This window comes from Girardinichthys multiradiatus, chromosome 21, assembly GCF_021462225.1.
Source record: "Girardinichthys multiradiatus isolate DD_20200921_A chromosome 21, DD_fGirMul_XY1, whole genome shotgun sequence".
In the NCBI taxonomy this organism is placed as follows: Eukaryota; Metazoa; Chordata; class Actinopteri; order Cyprinodontiformes; family Goodeidae; genus Girardinichthys; species Girardinichthys multiradiatus.
In genome coordinates, this window is record NC_061813.1 from 3,562,315 (window position 1) to 3,584,239 (window position 21,925).

The following is a 21,925-nucleotide window of genomic DNA, read 5'->3' on the forward strand; positions in this document are numbered from 1 at the left end:
CTAAATAGTATGTTCATTTCTATGCACTCAATAATTTGTTGGGGCACTTTTTGCGTGAATTATCAAAGCGGTGTGGCATGGAGGCGATCATCCTGGGCTGTAATGGATGTCGAGGTTTCTTCAATATCCGCCTTCAGGTCATCTGCATTGTTGGGTCTGGTGTCTCTCATCCTCTTGATAATACCCCATACATTCTCTTTGAGTGTCAGGTCAGTTTGCAGGCCTATTACACACTTGGACAAAATTGTTAGTACGCCTCGGTTAAAGAAAGAAAAACCCACTATGGTCACAGAAATAACTTGAATCTGACAAAGGCAATAATGAATGAAAATTATATATAAATGACCAAATGAAAGTCAGACATTGCTTTCCAAACATGCTTCAACAGAATTATTAAAAAAAATAAACTCATGAAACAGGTCTGGACAAAAATGATGGTACCCTTAACTTAATATTTTGTTGCACAACCTTTTGATTCAATCACTGCAATCAAACGATTCCTATAACTCTCAATGAGATTTCTGCACCTCTCAGCAGGTATTTTGGCCCACTACTCATGAGCAAACTCCTCCAGTTGCCTCAGGTTTGAAGGGTGCCTTTTCCAGACGGCATGTTTCAGCTCCTTCCAAAGATGCTCAATAAGATTTAGGTCAGGGGTCATAGAAGGCCACTTCAGAATAGTCCAATGTTTTCTTCTTAGCCATTCTTGGGTGTTTTTAGCTGTGTGTTTTGGGTCATTATCCTGTTGCAAGACCCATGACCTGCGACTTACACCAAGCTTTCTGACACTGGGCAGCACATTTCTCTCTAGAATCCCTCCTGAGATTTCATTATACCCTGCACAGATTCAAGACACCCTGTGCCAGATGCAGCAAAGCAGCCCCAGAACATAACAGAGCCTCCTCCATGTTTCACAGTAGGGACAGTGTTCTTTTCTTCATATGCTTAATTTTTCCGTCTGCGAACATAGAGCTGATGTGCCTTGCCAAAAAGTTAAGTTTTTGTCTCATTTGTCCATAGGACATTCTCCCAGAAGCTTTGTGGCTTGTCAACATGTAGTTTGGCAAATTCCAGTCTGGCTTTTTTATGATTTTTTTTCAACAATGCTGTTCTCCTTGGTCGTCTCCCATTAAGTCCACTCAAACCACGTCGGATGGTGCGATCTGACACTGATGTTCCTTGAGCTTGAAGTTCACCTTTAATCTCTTTAGACGTTTTTCTGGGGTCATTTGTTACCATTCGTATTATTCGTCTCTTTGTTTTTTCATAAATTTTCCTCCTGCGGCCACGTCCAGGGAGGTTGGTGTTGAAGTACCTCTTTAAAGGGGCCTTCTGCGCATTCGTTTATTCACCGTAACCTGGAGGAATTCACAACACATTAGAATAAATCACACGGAGACAGCTGTATGTCATTCAAAGTACCTGGACCCAGGGGAAGCTCTCATGTGATCTGACCACACACCGAGACGACTTCTGAGCTTCTCACTGGGCTCATTGCTTTTATTAAAACACACATGAAAATGGGCAGTGCCCTGTTTACAGTTTTTTCTCACATGTAGTCACGTACACACTTTTCCGGCTTACCATATTTAGACAGTTATTGTCCTGCACCTGCACCCTGTTTTCTACTGATATGACAAGGGAGTACTCTGCCAGTTAATCTTTTCACATCCCTACAGTTCTCAGTATTTTTCTGCTTCATCACACTCAAGGCCAAGTTTGTGCAATAACAATTCTGCAGGCCACACAATGTCTTATACTAACACAGGTTATACATTTTATTTCCCACACTGGTTATGAACATAATAATAATGCACACACATAATATATTTCCACAATTACCCCCTTTTGAAGTCTCCTAAGACTTCACCACTACTTGAAGATGCTTCATAAAAGATTTGAACAGTCATTACAATCTGTGGAGCAGAAGGAAATGTTTGTCATCATGCTTTTTGACCCTGCCTCCAATGCCATGCCATGTGCCCAGGGACCATTGCCTGTCCGGCCTTTGTAGTCCCAAGGATGCTTACAACCTTCTATGTCTTGACAGGGAGTATTGACCCCTCTAACTGGAGGGTGTCTATCCGTGCTTTATTCCATAGTCTGTCCAAATATGCCAATGTAATATTCTACCTTCCTTCTGCTCCCTAGACAGTAATACATATCAGACGCCCTGTCAATTAGTCTTACGGGTTAATCTTCGTCCTCCTCCTCGTCAGCATCAACCGCAAGCAAAGGCATCATATGGGAAGGAAGAGGTGCGGTTTTCCCTTCAATGGTTTTAGTAATAAAGCGAACAATCAAAGATCTTATACATGGTACACAGCAACATCCACAGGTTACCAAAATAGCTACAAAAACAGCAATGGATATAAACAATGACATAATCAACCCTTTCCAGTGTCCAAACATGCCCGTCATCCAGTCTTCTAACGGATTGTCTATTCCTGAGTGCTCATGCATGGTTGCGGAAAGTGTTTTTAACCCTTCTAGAGCTTTTGAGACGGAACCATCAGGTGCAGTGTTGTTGGGAATAAAAGTGCAACACATATCCCCAAACATCGAACAGACGCCCCCTTTTTCTGCTAACAACATATCTAATGCCATTCAGTTTTGCACAGCCATGAGGGAGGTTGGTGCCAATTGTTCACACAGGCCTTCTACTGCATCCCTGGTTAGGTTAGCTAGACGTAAAACATTGGATGTAGTTGATGCGGTCTACGTTTTTATTTGGGGTCACCGGAAAAAAGGCTGCAATTTTTGGGATATTTTCAAAACTTGCTGAGATTTGATCCGCGATTTTATATTCATTGGGCACTCCCCGAGGTACTCCTATGGCATCAATGTAAGTGGGGGAGCCTTGACTCAGGTCAAAGGTTCCTGCGCTCCATTTCATGACGTGCCTTCTTCTTCTACGTGTTAACGTCCTGGTCTTATCATGAATGGTCGTGGCAGATGTTATATTAGGTCCTATTAGGACCAGTGGTGCCTGTAGCCTAACCATGGCACACAATCCTACAGTCTCTTGTGGGATATTAGTGAGCAGTCTATGGTCTCTGCAATAATAGTAGAGTCCTGATCTTGCCCAACGTCCAATGCCCGCGCCTGAAGCGGTCCTATTACACCAATCTAAGGGGATCTGTCCCACATTGATTTTAGGGTTCTGAGCAGTAAAATTAAAACAAGTATAAGTACCATTCCCTTTTTGAGGGGTAAATGGTCCTGTTTTGGTGTTATTGGGAATGGGAGGAAAAATGCTGGCTAGTGTGGCGCAGTTAGCTGGTGTGGCCTGCTTAGTTAGTTTTATCATACAATTGTAACCCCACGTGTCCTCTGGATACAGAGGGGCGGGATCTGTGGTAAGATGGGGTCGGGCCGAGGCACAGGCCACACACTCAGCTTTACTTTGTTCTTTTGCTGTTTGTGTTATCCACTGAAGCCAAAGGTTATCTTCAGTATATCCTGTGGCCATTTGGATTACGTCTATAGGTTTCAATTTGGAGTAATCAAGTTCCATCACCTGGGGTTTATTTTTTGGCCTGAATGTCGGTGGGACGATAATTGTGTTGTCTTAGTGCACAGACGGTGTTCGAAAATAAATTTTTATTGGTCCCCATGTGTCTGTTCCTGACTGCCATACTGCAAAAGTAAAATACTCTACAGAGGATTGAGTGCAGTTAATGTACATGGAGAGCATAAGGGGGTTACGTCCGTTGGTAATGGCTCCACCTAGCGTGCCGCGCTGGATGCTGATATTTGTCAAATTACCGGGTACTGCCTTTTTATCAGGAGTCCATCCAGAGCCCGTCCAACTAGTCACCCCGCTCCAAGAGCCACATGGTAGGGGTATGGGCCAGGAGTCCCTCCATTGTTTACAGTACTTAGACCATCTTTCGTCCATGCATAAATAAATGGCATAACCTTCCCACCCGGTTCCGCCATTCCCGCAATTCACTACCAGACACAGGTCAAAAGAAAAGGTGGTGGTGGCCCCACAAATATAATTGAGCTCTATCCCCTTGTATTTAGCCAGGCACCGGTCCGCTTTTCCCTTATTGGTTGCGCGTTTGAACATTTGCTCAGTTTGGCGGCTGTCAGAGCATGTCTGGAATGGAAGTTCACAATACAAACCTAGAATCAATGTGACAATGAAAAATGATAAAACACCTATACCTCCCGTGACCCAACCCTTAAGGTGCCTGGGTCCTAGATTTTTACCTCCCATTCTTTTCAAAGGTACCTGCAAAGGAAGATAAGGATTAACAATATGGTGAAACACAAAATACCTCTTTTTTTTTTTTTTTGAAAAGTTCAGAGTGTTCAGTTCAGTTCTTCGGTGGGACAGCAGCTACGACCACCAGTGAAAGAGAGGAAAGCTCAATCACATCCGCCTCTTCTGTGTGATGTCCTGGTCTTCACTCACAGGTGTAGACTGACCTGGAGCTAAGTGGTCTCACCAGGGGATTATTCTGCCCCTATTGGTGGGACCACTGATCTGCTTCCTCTGCTTCTGTTGTCCATTCTAGAGGTGCTGTCAAATGGCGCATGCCCTGTTTCCTCACTAAGTCGCGGAGTGGGGCAGTTAGGTCAGTGTATCCTGGAATAAATGACCTGCTGTATCCGGTGAGTCCCAAGAAGGAAAGCATGTCCTTCACCCGTACCGGTTTTGGATGAGAAAGGACAGCAGATTGATGTGAAGGGGACATTCCTGTCCCGGGCTGAGAGATTACCCTGCCCAAGAAATCCACCTGTTTCCGGCAAATTTGTAGTTTGGCTTTGCTGACCTTGTACCCAGCTTTTGCTAGGTGTGAGAGCACCACAGCCGTGGCCTCCAAGCATTCAGAAACAGTTGGTGTCGCCAAAAGAATGTCATCCACATATTGAATCAATGTGGTGTTCAGTGGGAGGGGACAGTCTTGGAGGGATTCCTTAAGGACCTGATTAAATATCCCGGGTGACAGAGCAAAACCCTGCGGCAAACGAGTGTAGCAGTACCTGTTTGACTTATATGTGAATGCAAAAATATCTCTGCACTCCTCAGCTAGAGGCAGGCAGAAGAAAGCGTTGGCCAGATCGATGCAGGTGAACCATGCATGTTCGGCGTTTAGATTGGTAAGAGCAACATAAGGATTAGGCACTGGAACTGTAGGAGTGGAAAGTGCTGCATTTACAGCTCTCAAGTTGTGGGCCATTCTCCATTTCCCAGTGCCCTTCTTTTCTACTGGTAAGATGGGTGTGTTCCAAGAAGAGCCGTCAGCTGGTTCCAGCACCCCAGCGTTCCACAGCCCTTCTATGGTGTCAGAAATTCCACTGTCGGCTGCTGGTTTGTGAGGGTACTGGGATTTCCAAATGGGTCGGTCAGTGTTAAGCTGGAAAGTGATGGGAGAACACTGAATGAGTCCCACGTCCGTGGGGCCCTCAGCCCAAAGTGAAGATGGCATGCTCTGAACTACAGCTGCAGCCATTGGATGATCTGTTTTTTCTCTCCCATGATGTCTTTGAAGTTGCACATGTTCCAAGGTGCCAATATCTGTGGACATGTTAGTAATGCGGTAGGTGTTACATGAGGGGGAATAAGATAGATTGGGTGTGGATGAAGAATGCCAGTCAGTGAGAGCTAGGGAGCGTTTTAACACTCCTCCCAGCTCGCGGGTTTCGTGAGCAGGGTGGAGCGCTAGTGAAACATGGGGTACACCATCAGACCACATTTTAAACCAGTTATCCTGTTCTGTAGACAGCTGCACGGAGGCTACGACACCTTCAGGGGCTACATAAATGTCTGCGGTGGCAATCTCCCAGGAAGTCCCCTCCAGCTCCTCAGCAAAGCTTTCCTGATAACACTCACAGTTATTCCTGTCATAGAAGAGGGTGACATGTGGCGGGTCAGGGGGAGAGACGTAGGGCGCCAGGGTCGAGATCCAGGATTTCCACCGAAGGAAGGACGAGAGGATGCCTCCGCCCGCTGTGGTTTCTGGATGCAGGAGGGCCCAATATATGTCAGCCATAGGGTCAGCCAGGGGTTGTATGAGATACTGTCCATGAGAGAGGCGGGAATTGTTGCCACAGGCTAGTTGAGTTCCATTGGGCAGATGCACAGACAGTCCATCAGGTCCACATAAAATGGTGGCACCCATTTTAATCAACATGTCTCTGCCCAGTAAGTTGACAGGGGTGTCCGCTGACACCAAATAGCTGTGGTTCAAAGTCTGTCCCCCTATCTCGGTTTTTAGGGGTCTGGTGTAAGGTAGGACCTGTTTAGCCCCAGAAAACCCCATTACAGTGGTAGTCCTTGTGGAGAGGGTGGTAGGAGGGGCTCGTTGAATAGTTGAGCATGTGGCCCCAGTGTCCACCAAAAAAGGAAGAGTTTGTCCATACACTGTCAAGGACAGTAAGGTGTCCTCAGTCCCTCTGTCCGGGGGGTTCTGTGGGGGCCCTCAGTAGTGGTCTGGCCCAAAGCTGGGTTCATCCCAGGCTGGCAGCTGAAGTGAAGGTTGCTGCTGTTGACCTCCACGTGGTGGACCACCCCGTCCTCGATACGGGCGTCGACCTGGGCCTCCTCTGGGTCCATACCCACGCCCATATGCCTCAAGGTTGTACAGACAGTCTCGGCTCCAATGACCCTGCTCCTCACAGTAGTAGCAAACGTCAGCACCCCCCCATATATTCAGTAGGACTATCAGCTGTGTACTGTTTCCACCTCCTGCACAACACAACTGATGGTCCCAACCCCATTTATAAGGCTTGAAATCCCACTTATTAAACCTGACAGGGCACACCTATGAAGTGAAAACCATTTCAGGTGACTACCTCTTGAAGCTCATGAACATGTGACATGAACAGATTGCTGTTCACTAATAGGCCAAGAACTTGGTCGGCCGTACATGTCTGACTACAATATTCAGCAGGAGCTCGATTGGGGAGAAAGTATAGCAGATGTAGCAGAGAAGTGGCTTTTACTGGTATGAGATAGTTGTAATACAATCCTTCTAAGAAATCTAAAAATCTATGAGCCACATTTAGGTAAAAAGAGGATAAGAAGAAAGACCAAATTAGGTAAGACGAGGGGGGGGAAAAAAACCTTATTTCACATTTTATCCTTAGCGGGATACAGTTTGAGATATTAAGAAAAACCTCAGCACATATAAACAACACATATACGAGACAACATATTGCAGAGATACGGTGAAGGCTGTATGTCAGGGTTGTGTGTGTGTGTGTGTGTGTGTGTGTGTGTGTGTGTGTGTGTGTGTGTGTGTGTGTGTGTGTGTGTGTGTGTGTGTGTGTGTGTGTGTGTGTGTGCGTGAGAGTGTGCAAAGTAAGTCCATGAAGCACGGTGGAGTATTCATGAACCGGCCACACAGTTCTGAGCAGGTCCACAGATAATACAATTTTTTGTAAAGCTATTAAATCTACATGTCAGGTAGTCTGATGTATTTGTTAAAAAAAAACATGTGTTTCATATGTAAGTGAACCCCTGTAAATGTACAAGTTCTGATATATGACCTAAAAATTGTAATACATTTCAACAGTATTACATGGTCTGCAATAGTATTGTAATTGTGTTTTAAAACCTACTCACCATTAATCATGTTCAGGATAAAGTTTTGTTGACAACAACCCCCAGAAACGTCTATAGATTCTTTTCTCCTTCAACATTCAGATAACTGGGTTTAAGAAAGTGGCAGTAATGTTTTAACTCCATTTAACCTAAGACACATATAATGTTTCCATTAATTTCTTCAGGACAATCTGGCTCACCACAAACAGCATTAAAAAGTATTCAGGTAATGCACATCTTGCTCTTCTCTGGATCTTCACAAAGCGAGACTTTTGCTATGGTTCTTGCCTGACTTTTGTTTACTTTTTCTCTTTTTTGATATGCCTCATTGATAATTTGTGCTTCTAACATGTTTTTAGCAGTTCCAGTTAATGACGTAGATGTTATTTACAGAGAGAGCTTTTATAATGTAGCAGGAGGTATGCTTTTGTTAAAAGGACAACTTTTCATTTAATTATTGTACAAGGTACAAATGCTCAAATGCATGCATCTTGCCAAAGTGGACTGGATAAAGACATTCATGCATTTTAATAAACAATATCATTGAACAAACTAGCTGGTACAGTGTAGATAGGGTGGCTTCTTGATAAATTAATGCAATTTTCCTAAGACATATCTCATGCATTTTGATAATGATTAAAGCTCTGAGCGTGGGCAGTGTGCTCCAGCAGCTATGTCATTAAACTGATATTTGTCTCTTTGTGTGCTCTACAGGGTAGTAGTGTGTTTACCAATCCGGATCACTTGTCTGAAGAGGAGAAGCTCCAGAAACGTTTAAAATTAAAACTACGTTATTTTACGCCTAGAGAAGTAGCCAACCTGATGGGCTTCCCTGAGAGTTTCTGTAAGTAAAAAACACCAGGATTTTCATTTTGAGATAATTTGCTTATGTTAGAATGTGATGGCTTCCATTTGACATGACTCTTCTGCTCTCAATTTTTCAGAGATTTTGATCATTTAAAGCACATAAAAGACAAATTTGAGATATGCTATAATTTTTATCAATGTACATGTAAGTGCAGCTGAAAAAACAGCACAAATTCATTTATCTAGATGCAATTCTCGTGAGATTACATTGTACTTAAATAAAATCAGCATGTAGTCTCAAGATCACAGGGATTTCAAACTGACCATTACAAAAAATGTAGTCCCTAAGCAGGTCCCTGAGATACTGTTACCTCTTTTCCACCAATGCGGAACGGAGTCTGATCCAGTTCCCAAATGTGATTTTGAACCGGAGACATTTGTTTCCAACGATGAAAAGAGGTTCAAAAGCGCAAACACTGGTTCAATTTAGGCACTGCTGAGATTGAACTTATGAACGCAAATTGCCATCTGTATATAAGTATGCAGATGGCATGGTGCTTGTCGGTCAAATGATTCTGGAAAATATTCTGCAGATTTGAACCATATTGATGAACTGTGTAAGGTGTAAGACCAGTAATTTGTTAATTGATGAAAGCAAGACTAAAAAAACTAGTGGTGGTCTGTCAGCATTTCTGTCTGGTTTTCATTTAATGATCATCCTGTTGAACTAGTGAAATAACTTGGAACCTTTATTGATAGCACTTTATGCTTTTTAGCCAATGTGGATTACATTTTTTTTTAAACTGCAGTGTATGTGCTTAATTAAGAAATTGAGTATGTACAATGTCAGCACATGCATTTTGGTAAATCTTATTGAAAGTGTTTTAACTTGTCCACCTGGTACGGACATTTGGGAGTGAAGGATAAAAAGAGACTGTCCTGAGTCGTCAGCATGGCCAACAAGATCGTTGGCACTAAGCAAAGGATGCTGATTGATTTTTACAAAACACAAAACAAAATCCCAACAAATTGTGTATGACCCAAGTTATGCCCTAATTGGAGAAATTGTTAAGCTCCCCTCTGTAAAGAGAATTGGAGCAGTAAGAGCAACCAAGAACATCTATAAGAACTCATTCATACCAATTGCAATAATGTTGCTCAACTATTGACTATTTTTGTGCCCATTGTGTGTTTTATGATCTTGGTGTGCTTTGTGATTCAGTGTAAATGTTTCTATTGTGCCTAGTTTTTATGTTTTCTTTTAACTGCCATGTGAAGCCAAAGACACATTTCAACATATGTGGACAATAAAGATTACCTTAACTTCTGTACGAACTGCAACGTCACCCTTGGGTGGGTCAAAGCCACAGACAATAGAAGCTATGAGTGCGGCGCAATGACACAATACGGACCATATAAACATTATTTATATATTTGTAAAAATGCACTATAAATGCATTGTATAATACAATTCAGTTTATTTATATAGTGCCAATTCACAACACATGTCTTAAGGCACTTCACAAAAGTCAGGTACATACATTCCAATTAATCGTAACCATTAAACAGTGCAGTCAGATTCAGTTATTTATTCAAATTGGATAAAAGGTTTTTCTATCTAAGGAAACCCATCAGATTGCATCGAGTCAAAGACTTGTAGCATTCACTCCTCCCGGATGAGCATGTAGCGACAGTGGACAGTCACTGGCGTTGTCTTTGAAGCAATCCTTCATACTGAGCATGCATGTAGCAACAGTGGAGACAAAAACTCCCTTTTAACAGGAAGAAACCTCCAGCAGAACCAGGCTCAGTGTGAGCGGCCATCTGCCACGACCGACTGGGGGTTTGAGAGAACAGAGCAGAGACACAAAAAGAACACAGAAGCACTGATCCAGGAGTCCTTTCTATGGGAAGGAAAAGTAAATGTTAATGGATGTAGCTCCTTTAGTCGTTTCACCTAGAAAGAAAGAAAGAAAGAAAGAGTTTTTGAGTTTAAAAATACCTTTATTTCACACTGTATTTCACACTCTAACCATCAATAAAAAAACACAAAATAATAATCCATAAAACAAAAAAACATTCTAAATAAAAAAAGCAAAAACTAAAGATGCATCATCCACTGAACACAAAACATTAATACCCCACTTATTTACAAAGACAGCTATGTTCTTTGTCAACTTAAAAAATTCAAATTCCACACGAACACGAGCAACTACTAGTCGCTTAAATAAAACACAAACGTCTTCCGTTTGATGTCCATTAATTTTGTTCTTTCTTGATATCCATATTGCTAATTTTGCCATCCCAGAGATAAAATTTAAAAGTATGTAAATAGCTTTCTTTCTCGCACAATACTGTGGACCATAAATAAAAATACAGTTAGAAAACTGTACACCAAACCCACCAAACAAATTATTCAAGAGAACAAAAAGAGGATTCAATCTTGAACATTCAACAAAAATATGATACAAAGTTTCCTCCTGCAAACAATAAGGACAGGCAACACTAATGTCAGGATTAAGGTGTGCCAGATACCTGTTTGTAGCTATGGCCCCATGCACAATCCTCCATTGGAGGTCACCCACCCGTTTCTCAATAGGGGGTTTGTATAGGGACCGCCAACAGCCTCTTGGGGTCGAGCTGGTGTCAAAAAACTCAGTCCACTTTGACACCCTCACCTCTGCCAGAAACCGTAAATTTAGAACCTTCACGCAGATATTGTACAAGACTGCAAATAGTTCACACTGAAGTCAGATATAGGCAACATTTTCAAAGTAATGGGAATGACCACACAAAAAAAACAGATTCCTGAAAAAATCTGATTTGAGTATTAAGACGTAGCCTATGAATCACAATAAGGTTTAATTTCCCTGTCTTTACTTTCATACAGCATTTCTGCTTTGTGAACTCAATTCAACTCACCTGGATTAAATTTATGCCTGCACAGTGGGGCAGTTGCTAGCCCTGTTTCCTTGAAACAACAAGGTCCTGGGTTCAGTCTTTCTGCATGAAGTTTGCAGGTTCTCCCCATGCATGTGTGGTTTTTCTGGGTACTCCAGCCTACTCCCACAGTCCACAGACTGTTAGGTTCACTGGTCTATTTGAATTTACCTCAGATATGAGTGTGTGCATACATGGTTGTTTGTCATTTGTCTCTGTGTTGCCCTGTGATGGACTGGTAAGCTGTCCAGGGTGTACCCCAACTTTCACCCAATTACTGCTGGAGATAGGCACCACTAACTGTAGAAATGTTTGATAATGATGGACCTTAGATCATTTGATGATCAATGGCCATACATTATCAAACAGGTTATTGACAATGTAGAGAAGATGGCAAATAAGATTATTGATACTCTGATCCCATCTAATTTACAAGAGCTGTTTTAACAAAACCTATTCGGTGCTTTGATTATGTTTCATTGAAGTCTGCGAGAATGCAAAATGATCACATTAAACATTCGTTAAGTCCTCTTTCATTTAAAATATTAAATGAATAGTTGGTATAAGGACAGAAATGAAGTTATATGATAGCATGTGTTTAAAGATTTTTGCTATTATCTGTTTTACATCTATTTATTATTGCAAGTGTTGCTTGTTTTGTCATATTTATGTATTGTGTTGTAGCGCTTTCCTTTGCTCAACACAAATTTCCCCTATGGGAGACCAGTGAAGATACCTGAAACTACCTTAACTTGTGAACTCTGGTTTCTGTTAAAACAAAAAACTCATTTAAAATCTGCTTTTTCTTTTTTTAACCCATATTACTTATGTGTCTTGCAAATGGAAAAAAAAAAAAAAATGCACCTCAATAAATTCAGTTAACAAGATCGGTGAAAATCAAAGTGGCACTTTAATTAATTCTTTGCAAGAATTGAGAACAGATAGAGGATACCATCAAACCAGTCTTCAGTCTGCTCTGCTGTAGACAGGAACTTACAAACCTTTTATAGTTCTTTCATAGGCTGAGAATGTAATTAAAAATATAGAGGAGACATGGAGATAAAACAGTCCTTGAGCATCAGATATCTACAGGAGGTCTGTATGATGTGAAGCCCTGGAGAGAAGAGACGATTCCTCTCTTGGGGAAACAATCATATCAGAGGAAGGCCCTGCATTTCAGGTGTCTCTAAATGTGGCATGCTGACCTGGCAAAAGTAGATCTAGTCTGAATTGGAAATTTCATGGACAACAGGCTGATTTAGGACACACATAGGAAAACACATACTAAACAGGATGACCTATTTCAATTATCAGTCTTTAGTGATACACTTAATGGTTAGACCCCAAATTCAGTTTTAAAGCGTTCCATTCCGTTTTAATTTAGTGATGACTTATCAGTCGGTCTACGTTCCTACTCTCAACTATGGCCATGAACTTTGGGTCATGACCGAAGAACGAGATCCCGGATACAAGCGGCTGAAATGAGCTTCCTCCGTAGGGTGGCCGGGCACTCCCTTAGAGATAGGGTGAGGAGCTTGGCCATCCGGGAGGGTCTCGGAGTAGAGCCGTTGCTCCTCCACATCAAGAGGAGCCAGTTGAGGTGGCTCAGGCATCTATACCGGATGCCTCCTGGACGCCTTCCTCGGGAGGTGTTCCAGGCACGTCCTGCCGGGAGGAGGCCCAGGGGACGGCCCAGGACACGCTGGAGGGACTATGTCTCTCGGCTGACCTTGGAGCACCTTGGGCTCCCACTGGAAAAGCTGGAGGAGGTGTCTGGGCAGAGGGACATCTGGGTGTCTCTGCTGAGTCTGCTGCCCCCGCAACCCGGTCCCGGATAAAGCGGAAGACGACGAGTACGAGTACCAGTACGAGTACAAAATTTTCAAACCAATGCATTCACTATCAACTGACGTGAATACAGATTCAGTCTGAGCAATTCAAATGTAGTTTCTGATTGCACAATTTTCTGCCCATTGACTTGCTAGTCATAGGACATCTTGAATTTAAATGCATCTGGATCTGTATGGTTGGATGAACCATTGCATGCCACAAAGAATACAACATTCCAGCTTAGACTAAATCAAGATCAAGACAAGTTGTACATCACCATAATACAGATTTTAGGTCTATCTGAATCAGAAGAATCAGAATCAGTTTCATTTGTCAAAATTGTGTGCACAAACAAGGAATTTGACTTCCATTTCAAAAGCACAGCCTACAGACATTTAGTATCAATATAACAACTTTAGAGCAAATAAAGATAAAGAAACTGTATGTACACTAATTTTGAATATTTAGACCTGAGCAGTGAGAGTGCGGCGAAGGCTATTGTAATTGCAGGATTTATTATTATTATTCTCCTGCTCTTTTACGCAACACAAACTCACCAAACTTTGCACAAAATTGTCCCTTGATGAAACTTTTTTGATTTTCAAGGAATCAAAAATGGGCTGGCCAAACAACTCTACAGCGCCCCCTAAAATGAGATAGGCCAACTGGTAAGTCTTAGAGATTTGAATGGATGGATGGATTTTTGGATGGGGTAATCAAAAAGCTATTTGCTGCTGTTTTGCTGCATTAAAGCATGTGTATCAGCTTGGCAATATTTGACATCTCTCTGTTTGCAAACGGTTGGCTCTAAATCAGTTTACATTAAGGAGGAGTTTGCCACTTCTCCTCCTCGCATGTTGTTTTAGATTGTTGAGGGAATTCTGACGGATTAGCTGGGCACTTATGACAATTTGTGCCTTTGCCTCCTACATTTCGATAAGCGTTTCTGCTTACTGTTTCTTTGACGAGGCGGCTTAGCAACTAGGTGCCACATATTAGACAGGTCATCACTGACAAAGCTTCCATCAACAACTTGGAAGTCTATGATCTTGGTGTTTCTGACCACTTGGTAGTATCGATGTTAGCGGCCCTATTCCTGACCTTGGACCTGTACAAGTCCTGGATGGAGGGAAGGTCAGCCCTGATGATCCTCTCTGCAGACCTTATTGTTCAGTCTGGAACTGTCGTGTTTTAGTCTGATTTGAAGATAATTTTATTTAAGGCCGATTTCAAAATAAAACTCGATAAATCTCAAAACGGGTGAAGTGTTTCATTTTTGCAGTTATCTGGTTTGGAAACTATCCCACAAGGTATTGCGAGATAACGCAAAGACTATTGCGTGAGAACGCAAAAAGTATTGCGTGGGAACGCAAAAGAGAAAAAAATCCCCATGTCCCCTTGCGGACTCCGTAGAAAGGCTTCATCAAAGGAAGATATTAAATAAATATGTTGTGAAATAGAAAACAATTGAATGTACCATTAAATGTACAATTTATTTAATACACCATTAAATATTAGTGTACCACTAATTACGTCATGCCGGCTTTAAAATTATACTTAATTATTCAGTGGCACATTTAATTGCATAATAGTCCATTTCATGATATAATGGTACATTTATTGTTTCTAATGATGTATTAAATAAATAAATGGTACCTTTAATTTAATGGCACATTTAATGTTACATTTCTTTCATGTTACATTTGCTTCACTTATGGGACATTCACAACATTTATTTATTTAATGATGATTTTATTGTATTAATGTTGTCCAGTTTGACCCTCCATTCTTGATGCCTGTATAGGAGGTCATGTCAGAATTTGAATCAGGTGTGCTGGAGCAGACACACATCTAAAACTTGCAGGGAAGGGGTCCCTGAGGACCAGGGCTGTGAACCATTGAGGTACAGTTTCTAAATTGTGAAGGTAATGCCTTTTTGCACTTTTGTTCACCAAGTACATTTCTCTTGCTAGGTACATTTTTCTTTCGTTTCAGCAACTTGAAACATAAAAGTAATGTCATTGTTCAAAGGAAACAATCACTTAATAAATTAGAAAAATACAACTATGTACATTTTGTTTATTCAGCTAAGATAGGCATGGTCTGTTTCCTTGTTTGATATTTTATTATTTCTTCATTATTATTCTTTTTACTTTAACTGGCCTTTACTACAGCTAAAAACAGGGACCTAACTGGTTCTTCAAACAAAGAAATTACCAAAAGATTAAATGAAGAAAACAAAAATGGGAGTGGCACAGGAGTGGGAGTCATTCTAAATGGGAGCGGGATGGGAGTGGGAGTCAATTTACCAGGAGTGGGACAGGACAGGATTTTTTTCGTTATACTGGCCTGGGATTGGGATGGGACAAGACATTTTTCTGTGGGAGCGGGATGGGACAGGAGAGAAAATCCACTCCCGTGTCACCCTCTATGTAGAGACAGGTTCTCTGATGGGAACTGTAGACCTCAGAAAGAAAAGTCCAGCTACACTTGCACCTTAATTACCCCGTTCATGAATGAATGAATACCAGAAACAAAAACAGCAATTCATTCCTACTTAACTTCGTGCATATGATCGCCTTGGATCCAGTTTGAAGAGTTATGTCTATTTGCCAGCAAAGAGACATTAGCGCGCTGTGTCCCTCTGTCCAGTTCCGCTGGGTTTGTTTAAAGTGGTCAGTTTGTTGGTGCGCTGAGTTTTTATTCAAACATTGACGTCACAGGAAGTCCTTTGTTACTCCTGTTCCTGGCTGTGCTGGAAGTAGGTGAATGCGATTTATTTTGAAAATTCCAGAAACGTTCTTACTGGTCCCAACACACTTAATGCCATATGTCAGCACAAGGTCCAATTTTGCGAAGATTTTGAGCAAAGCCAATTGAGTCTAAGAAGGCTATTACTTTTAGTGTCAACGTGAATGTTAAAATCACCCACTATAATGATCCCATCTGTATTCAACATTAAATTGGATAAGAAGTCTGAGAACTTATCTAAAAATGGAAAATAAGGGCCAGATCGTTGGTCCAAAAGTGGTTGTAGTGCTTTGCAATTTGGCTGAGGAAAACTAAGGATTAAATATTTAAGAGTTGTAACTAATAATTGGTCTGGGACTTATCAATAAACTGGACTGAAAGATGGTTGCTCTCCTGCTCGCCCAGTATTTTGAGGTATATGAAAATGAAAATAATTAGAAGGTTACTATTTTATACTAGCATAATCCTCTTGTTGCAGCCAGGTTTTTGAGACAAAATAAATTAATCTGATTGTGACAAATGAAGTCATTAACTACAAAGTCCGAAGAGAGAGATCTTATGTACAGTAACCCACATTTAATTGTTTTATTTTTCTTTTCAGTTTATTTTTCTGAGATTTTCATGGTTTGCTCCTTTTGGATCTATCCAAAGTGGTATAGATGCCATCTCTCTGGATCAGAACATGTTTTCCCCTAAGTGTTCGCCAATTATCTATGTAGCCCACATTGTTTTTTGAGACACCACCTACCCAGCCAGTGGTTGAATAACAACATGTTGCTAAACATGTCGTCACTGGTCAGATCAGGGAGGGGACCAGAGAAAATTACAGAGTCCAATATTGTTTTGGCAACCTTACACACTGAAGCAACACTAATTTTGGTGACCTCCGATTGGCGTAAACGGGTGTCATTACTGTTTTACTGTATTTATACTTATCCTTAGCCAGCATTTTCAGGTAGGATTTTGCCCCTGGCAAACAAGTGAATAGATCCCGGTCGCTGGTGTCTCTAATGTCACGCTTCTGACTTTTCTCTAGCCTGTTTATACTGGGCCAGGTCCCCACTGCTGTAAGCCTCTTCCTTGGACCAATACAGCTTCCTCAGATGAGAAGTGCACCGTGACATATTGTTTCTGTACGTGCTAAAGGTCTTGGTCTGCATACACATGTTCTCACAAAATGTGATGTACGATGACATTGTCATTTAGCTATTTTAGGTTAATGGCTGTAGTTTCAAATACACACCCTGTAACAATGGCTTTGACTCATCAGTCCACTCAACTGTCCTATCTACAAGCTTAGGGGTTTTCAATTGCTGCCTATAGATTGTGATGAGGTGAAGCAGACAGTGATTGGAGAGTCCTAAAGCTGCAAGGGGAATTGAACGTAAGCTTTTTTTCAAGACTGTCAGTGGTCCATTGTGTTTGTGTCCCTGGTTACACACTTAAGATGCTGTCTGTATTTTGTTAGCTCACTGGTGAGATTTGCACAGTTAAAATCCCAAAGAACAATGATGAAAGAGTCTGGGTGTTTTTTCTCCACATCTGATATAAGTTCAGCAAGCTGTTTTTCAGCCTCTGATGTGCAGGCTTGTGGTGGGATGTAAACACAGAGCAGAACAAATGAGGATTCCTTCGGTAAATAAAAGGGTTTATAAAAAAAAGACTCCGGGTGTGGATTAATTTATTTGTTGATTCATTCATTGACCACAATTTATTGGAATGGAAAAACTTTACTTATCATGTGAAATATTATTTGATTTAAAAAAAATTATCATTTGGGAATGATTAATTATAAAGCATCTACCAAATTAGATTAAGTTCAATTGAGAGTCATTATCCTCAACACTTTTTTTAGCCTTTCTTTCCATGTCCATCGTACCTCGTGTCATAGTATGGCTCAGGCTGAATTGTTTGCCATCCATTTATTTAAATTTACCTTTCAGTCATATTGAGGGAGATGCAGAGAGCATAAGTTTACAGTTCCCGGTCACAGCTCGAAAAAAAAACAAACAAATTTAGGCATTTACAAATTGTGAAATAAATTCCTTGAAAGGTGGGAGAATATCAAGAAGACAATGGATTTTGTGAAACAAGTTGTGCCGGGTAGAAGAGACAACACAGACATGTCTGAAAACAGTGTGCGAAGAGAGCATGTAAAGGGCAAAATGGCTAGACACCTCCACTTGAGCTTTCGGAACATCATTAATAAAATCATTTGCTCAAGGATGAGTTCAAAACTGATTTTGCCAAGTTTCAGGAGGACATTACACAAGAAGTGTAAAAACAAAATTTGAGAGTTTCAAAAAATACATTAATATTAAACTAGCTGAAATGAGTGAGCCAACTAACCACAAGATGAGACTCCAAGAAGCTATGAAAAGACTGGAAGAAATTGAATGTTGAGACATGGTGGCAAAAACTGCTCTCTCACCAGACTCTGCTCTGGACATCCAGCTTACAGAGCTCTGATGTCTAACCCTGGACCATACAAACCTCTGCCAGTTGTGGTCAATTGTGGTCACCTTCGTTCTCTACACAACCAAGGAGATGGTGCAGTATGGAAGAAAATGTTATACCAGAATGAACAGCTTTTCTTTGATCATCACTACACTATAGACATGATTCAGAAGAGGAAGGACTACACCAGAATCTAAAAACCTTTGAAAGATAGAAATTTGCTTCCAGACTTCTCTGACCAAGATCAGAATTCACTGGGAGAGCAGCGCCAAGATTTGGATAAAGATGCCACAGCAGAGCGGAGACCCTTAATGGGGCGTTTAGACCGAACGCAAGTGACAGGACCTGAGCAAATGATTTGCATGTTATCGCAATGTAGAGGCACATTCAGGAGCAAAGCGATGCGTTTCTAGCGATGTGATGATTAGGGCGAATAGAGCGAAGCAAGAGCAAAGTGAAACCCTCAATGGACACGAAGCTAATTTCGCTGGAGTATAAAGATCTAAACTTTTCTCTCAATTTGCATTGGATCTATAGCCCTCTTTTCAGCATCAAAAGTGGTCATACAAGTATGAAACTCACAGCAGTTCCTCAGGGTACATCTATGTTCATGTAGAAAATTATATTTTATTCAGAAGTATTTAATTTTTTGATGCATATGTCAGCAAGCCTGATTTCTAGGTCGCAGATCTTAGGTTTGGTTATTTAAACTTGTGTAATTATTCAGCCATGCCACATTCTGTTGTCATTTCAGTTCTTGCCTGGTGTATTTTGGCGGTCCTTGGCTATATGCTAAATGTTTATTATACTTAGAAGATGTGGACAGTATAATTTGGCTGTTTTTCTATTGAGCTGAGATTTATTTACTCACCGAAGACAGATGGACAGGTGTTCTGCAGTGGGGATACAGCAGCTGTAGTTGATGTCCCGGAGGCTGAGCTACATCCCGGGTTGGGACCGCAGGTGCATAAACTGGGTCTGAGATAGATGGAAGTACTGCTGAAAGTCACCGTCATCCAGACGTAGGTGGTGGTACTCTACAAACTGGTTCTGTCTCTGGAGAATCTGGTGAACCTTGGGACGTCGACCCCGGCGGCGTTGTTCGGCTTTTCCATAAATTAAGCAATGTGATTTGCTCCATGTTGAGTTGAAACCAGCAAGCAACGGATAGAAGCTCCTCCTATTTGATGACGCAGTGAAGCAAGTGGAGCAGGGAATGTGTGGTGGGAAGTTCATCTCGTGAACAAGGAGTATATACACCACTTAGTCACGCACAACACACGCAAGAATTGACTATGTCATAATGGATTGATGGAATCTACACAGACATGCTGAATGTAGAATTGGAGTAGCAGATATTTCTCATTGTGCCAACCATTTAAAACTAAATGCTAGATGGAAAAACACAATGTAAGCTTGCTGAGAAAAAAATAATGTGCCTTTTAGTTGTGTCATTTAACTTTTTAATTAGTGCTTGTTAAGATTATCTTTTATTTTAAGTTACAGTGAGCTCTTAATTAAGCTAATGTGTTCATTATATATTCAGTGTTTACCTGTAATATTCTGACAAATTTTTTTAATGTTCCTGCAGCTTTTCCAGAAGACATCTCAATCATCCAGAAGTATAGAGTTTTGGGAAACAGTCTCAATGTTTTGGTGGTGGCCAAACTTCTACAACTGATGTCTTCTAAGCATTCTGAAGGAGAAGAGCAGTTCTCCTTTTCTTAGAAACTGTGTATTAGTGCTCTTTGTTCTGTTTCTGTGGATGAAGAATCGCTTTAATTGCAGAATTTGATGGATATAAATGTTGATCAAACATGATGAAATAGAATTTATTTAATGAGTACACTGTGTTATGGCATCATACAAGTACCATTAATAAAGCTTCTCTTATTTTTTTCTTATTTTGTGCTTATATCCTCCAGTTATATAGATGTTTTGTCTTTTTTTTGCTATACCTTTACTTTAACTGATGTTACAGGTGAGCAGAAAACACTGAAATTGACATGCTATCATGCTGTTATATCATAAACATAAGAGAGAGCAAAACATTTGCTTTCTTCTTTACAACCCTTTAATATTTACTGTTAATCATTAATCCTCTCACCACATAGCTAAAGTTTGATAATTACAAGGTCAGCTATGGCTTTCCAGACATAAAATAAACTGGTAAATAGAGCTGCATCATTGTACAAGCAATAGTGGGTATGTGGCTGCTCCATCATTGTTTTAAAAATCTGCTTCCAACTTGGCATTTCTTCCTTTTAAGCTCTATTCTTTCATTTGTTAGAATGACTACTGTTGCTTATGTCTTTTGAACAGTAAACACCAGTGGCTTACACTGTTTGTAAGTGATTGTATCCTATTTAATGTACAAAGACTTAAGTGTGCTCCCTGAACTTTTCCACAATTTGTCATTTTACAACCAAAATCCTCAATGTATTATTTCTGATTTTGTCATAAACAGTTTGTATATTTGTATAACCAATAAAAATCTGTAAAGTGAGCTATGCATATATATTTAACCCTCTTCATGCTGGTTTTTGTAATTAAAATCAAGTGAAACTAATTTTAATTGTGTTTTGAATGAAAATGGGTGGTTCTGCTAACCAGAAACAGAACAAACAAGGAATTTGACTTCATCAGAGAGACAGCCTTAGGAAGGAAACTGTCTCTGGTGGCTGGTTTTTACAGGTAGTGCTCTGTAGCTTCATCCTGAAGGCAAAAGTCTAAACGGTTTGTGGCCAGGGGACTGCAAAGCTGCCTTTTTCCTGACCATAGACATGCACAAGTCCTGGCTGAAGGGAAGGTCAACCCTGATAAAACTGCGAAATTGATTGTTCATTGGAGTCTGGACCTGTCCTGTTATGTGGATGAGCCAAGCCAAACAGTGTGAACAGGACAGACTGAATAATAGCTGTGTAGAATTGATTACTTCTGAACAGTCTTTGTGTGACAACCATATTAGATCCTGAGAAGGGAGGTGTCCTTGGAACCAGAAGTGATCCACAATAAACACAGTCTTGCTGAGGATGGTGAAGGGAGGGAGTTTTGGTAGTGTTCTCTGGAAGTTCTGGGATATCTCCACAGTCTTGTTGAGTTAATCTCTAGGTGGTTCTGACCAGTGGACCACCCAATCCACCTCCTTTCTGTTTGCAGACTCATCACTGTCCTGGACCAATGACAGTGGTGTCATTTGCAAAAAAGGTTTGCAGTTTATAAGAATGGACTCCAAGGGCTACATGTCTTTTGTAACACTGTGACATCAGTACACCAGCCTTCCGTTACATAAAAACAGGTTCCACTTCCTCTACTTTTCCCCAAGAGCTCTGCACTGTGGTTTGTTGAAAACAGCTGGACGCCTGGAAGCCTAGGAGTTGCTCTCTGGGGAAAGTAACTGAAAAACAGCAAAGTACATACACTACAGACAGAAAAACAAATTACGAGCAAGCGTATTACAGAGGCAGCCATCCGGGGCGCCATTTTGTTTTTTGATCTGGGCATATTTACGTCTGTATTTGTAACTGTGTCCTATTAATTTGCATGCCTCTTCCAAATATATAGATACCAAAATTTGAGTTG

At 41.0% G+C, this 21,925-nt stretch overlaps 1 protein-coding gene across 6 annotated transcripts in view; it reads left to right on the forward strand.

Moving 5' to 3' along the window:
* Positions 1-20,912, forward strand: part of trdmt1 (tRNA aspartic acid methyltransferase 1) — a 132,175-nt gene extending 111,263 nt beyond the window's left edge. For 5 of the 6 annotated variants that reach the window (XM_047349261.1, XM_047349263.1, XM_047349265.1 and 2 more), the window contains 2 exons: positions 8,273-8,402; positions 19,935-20,912. In XM_047349261.1, the coding sequence (XP_047205217.1) occupies positions 8,273-8,402; positions 19,935-20,071 (267 nt within the window). In that variant the 3' untranslated portion in view covers positions 20,072-20,912. Of the gene's footprint in view, positions 1-8,272; positions 8,403-13,741; positions 13,804-19,934 lie in introns of all 6 variants that reach the window. The other variant, XR_007035687.1, reaches the window with a different exon arrangement.
* The last annotated feature ends 1,013 nt before the right edge of the window (positions 20,913-21,925 follow it).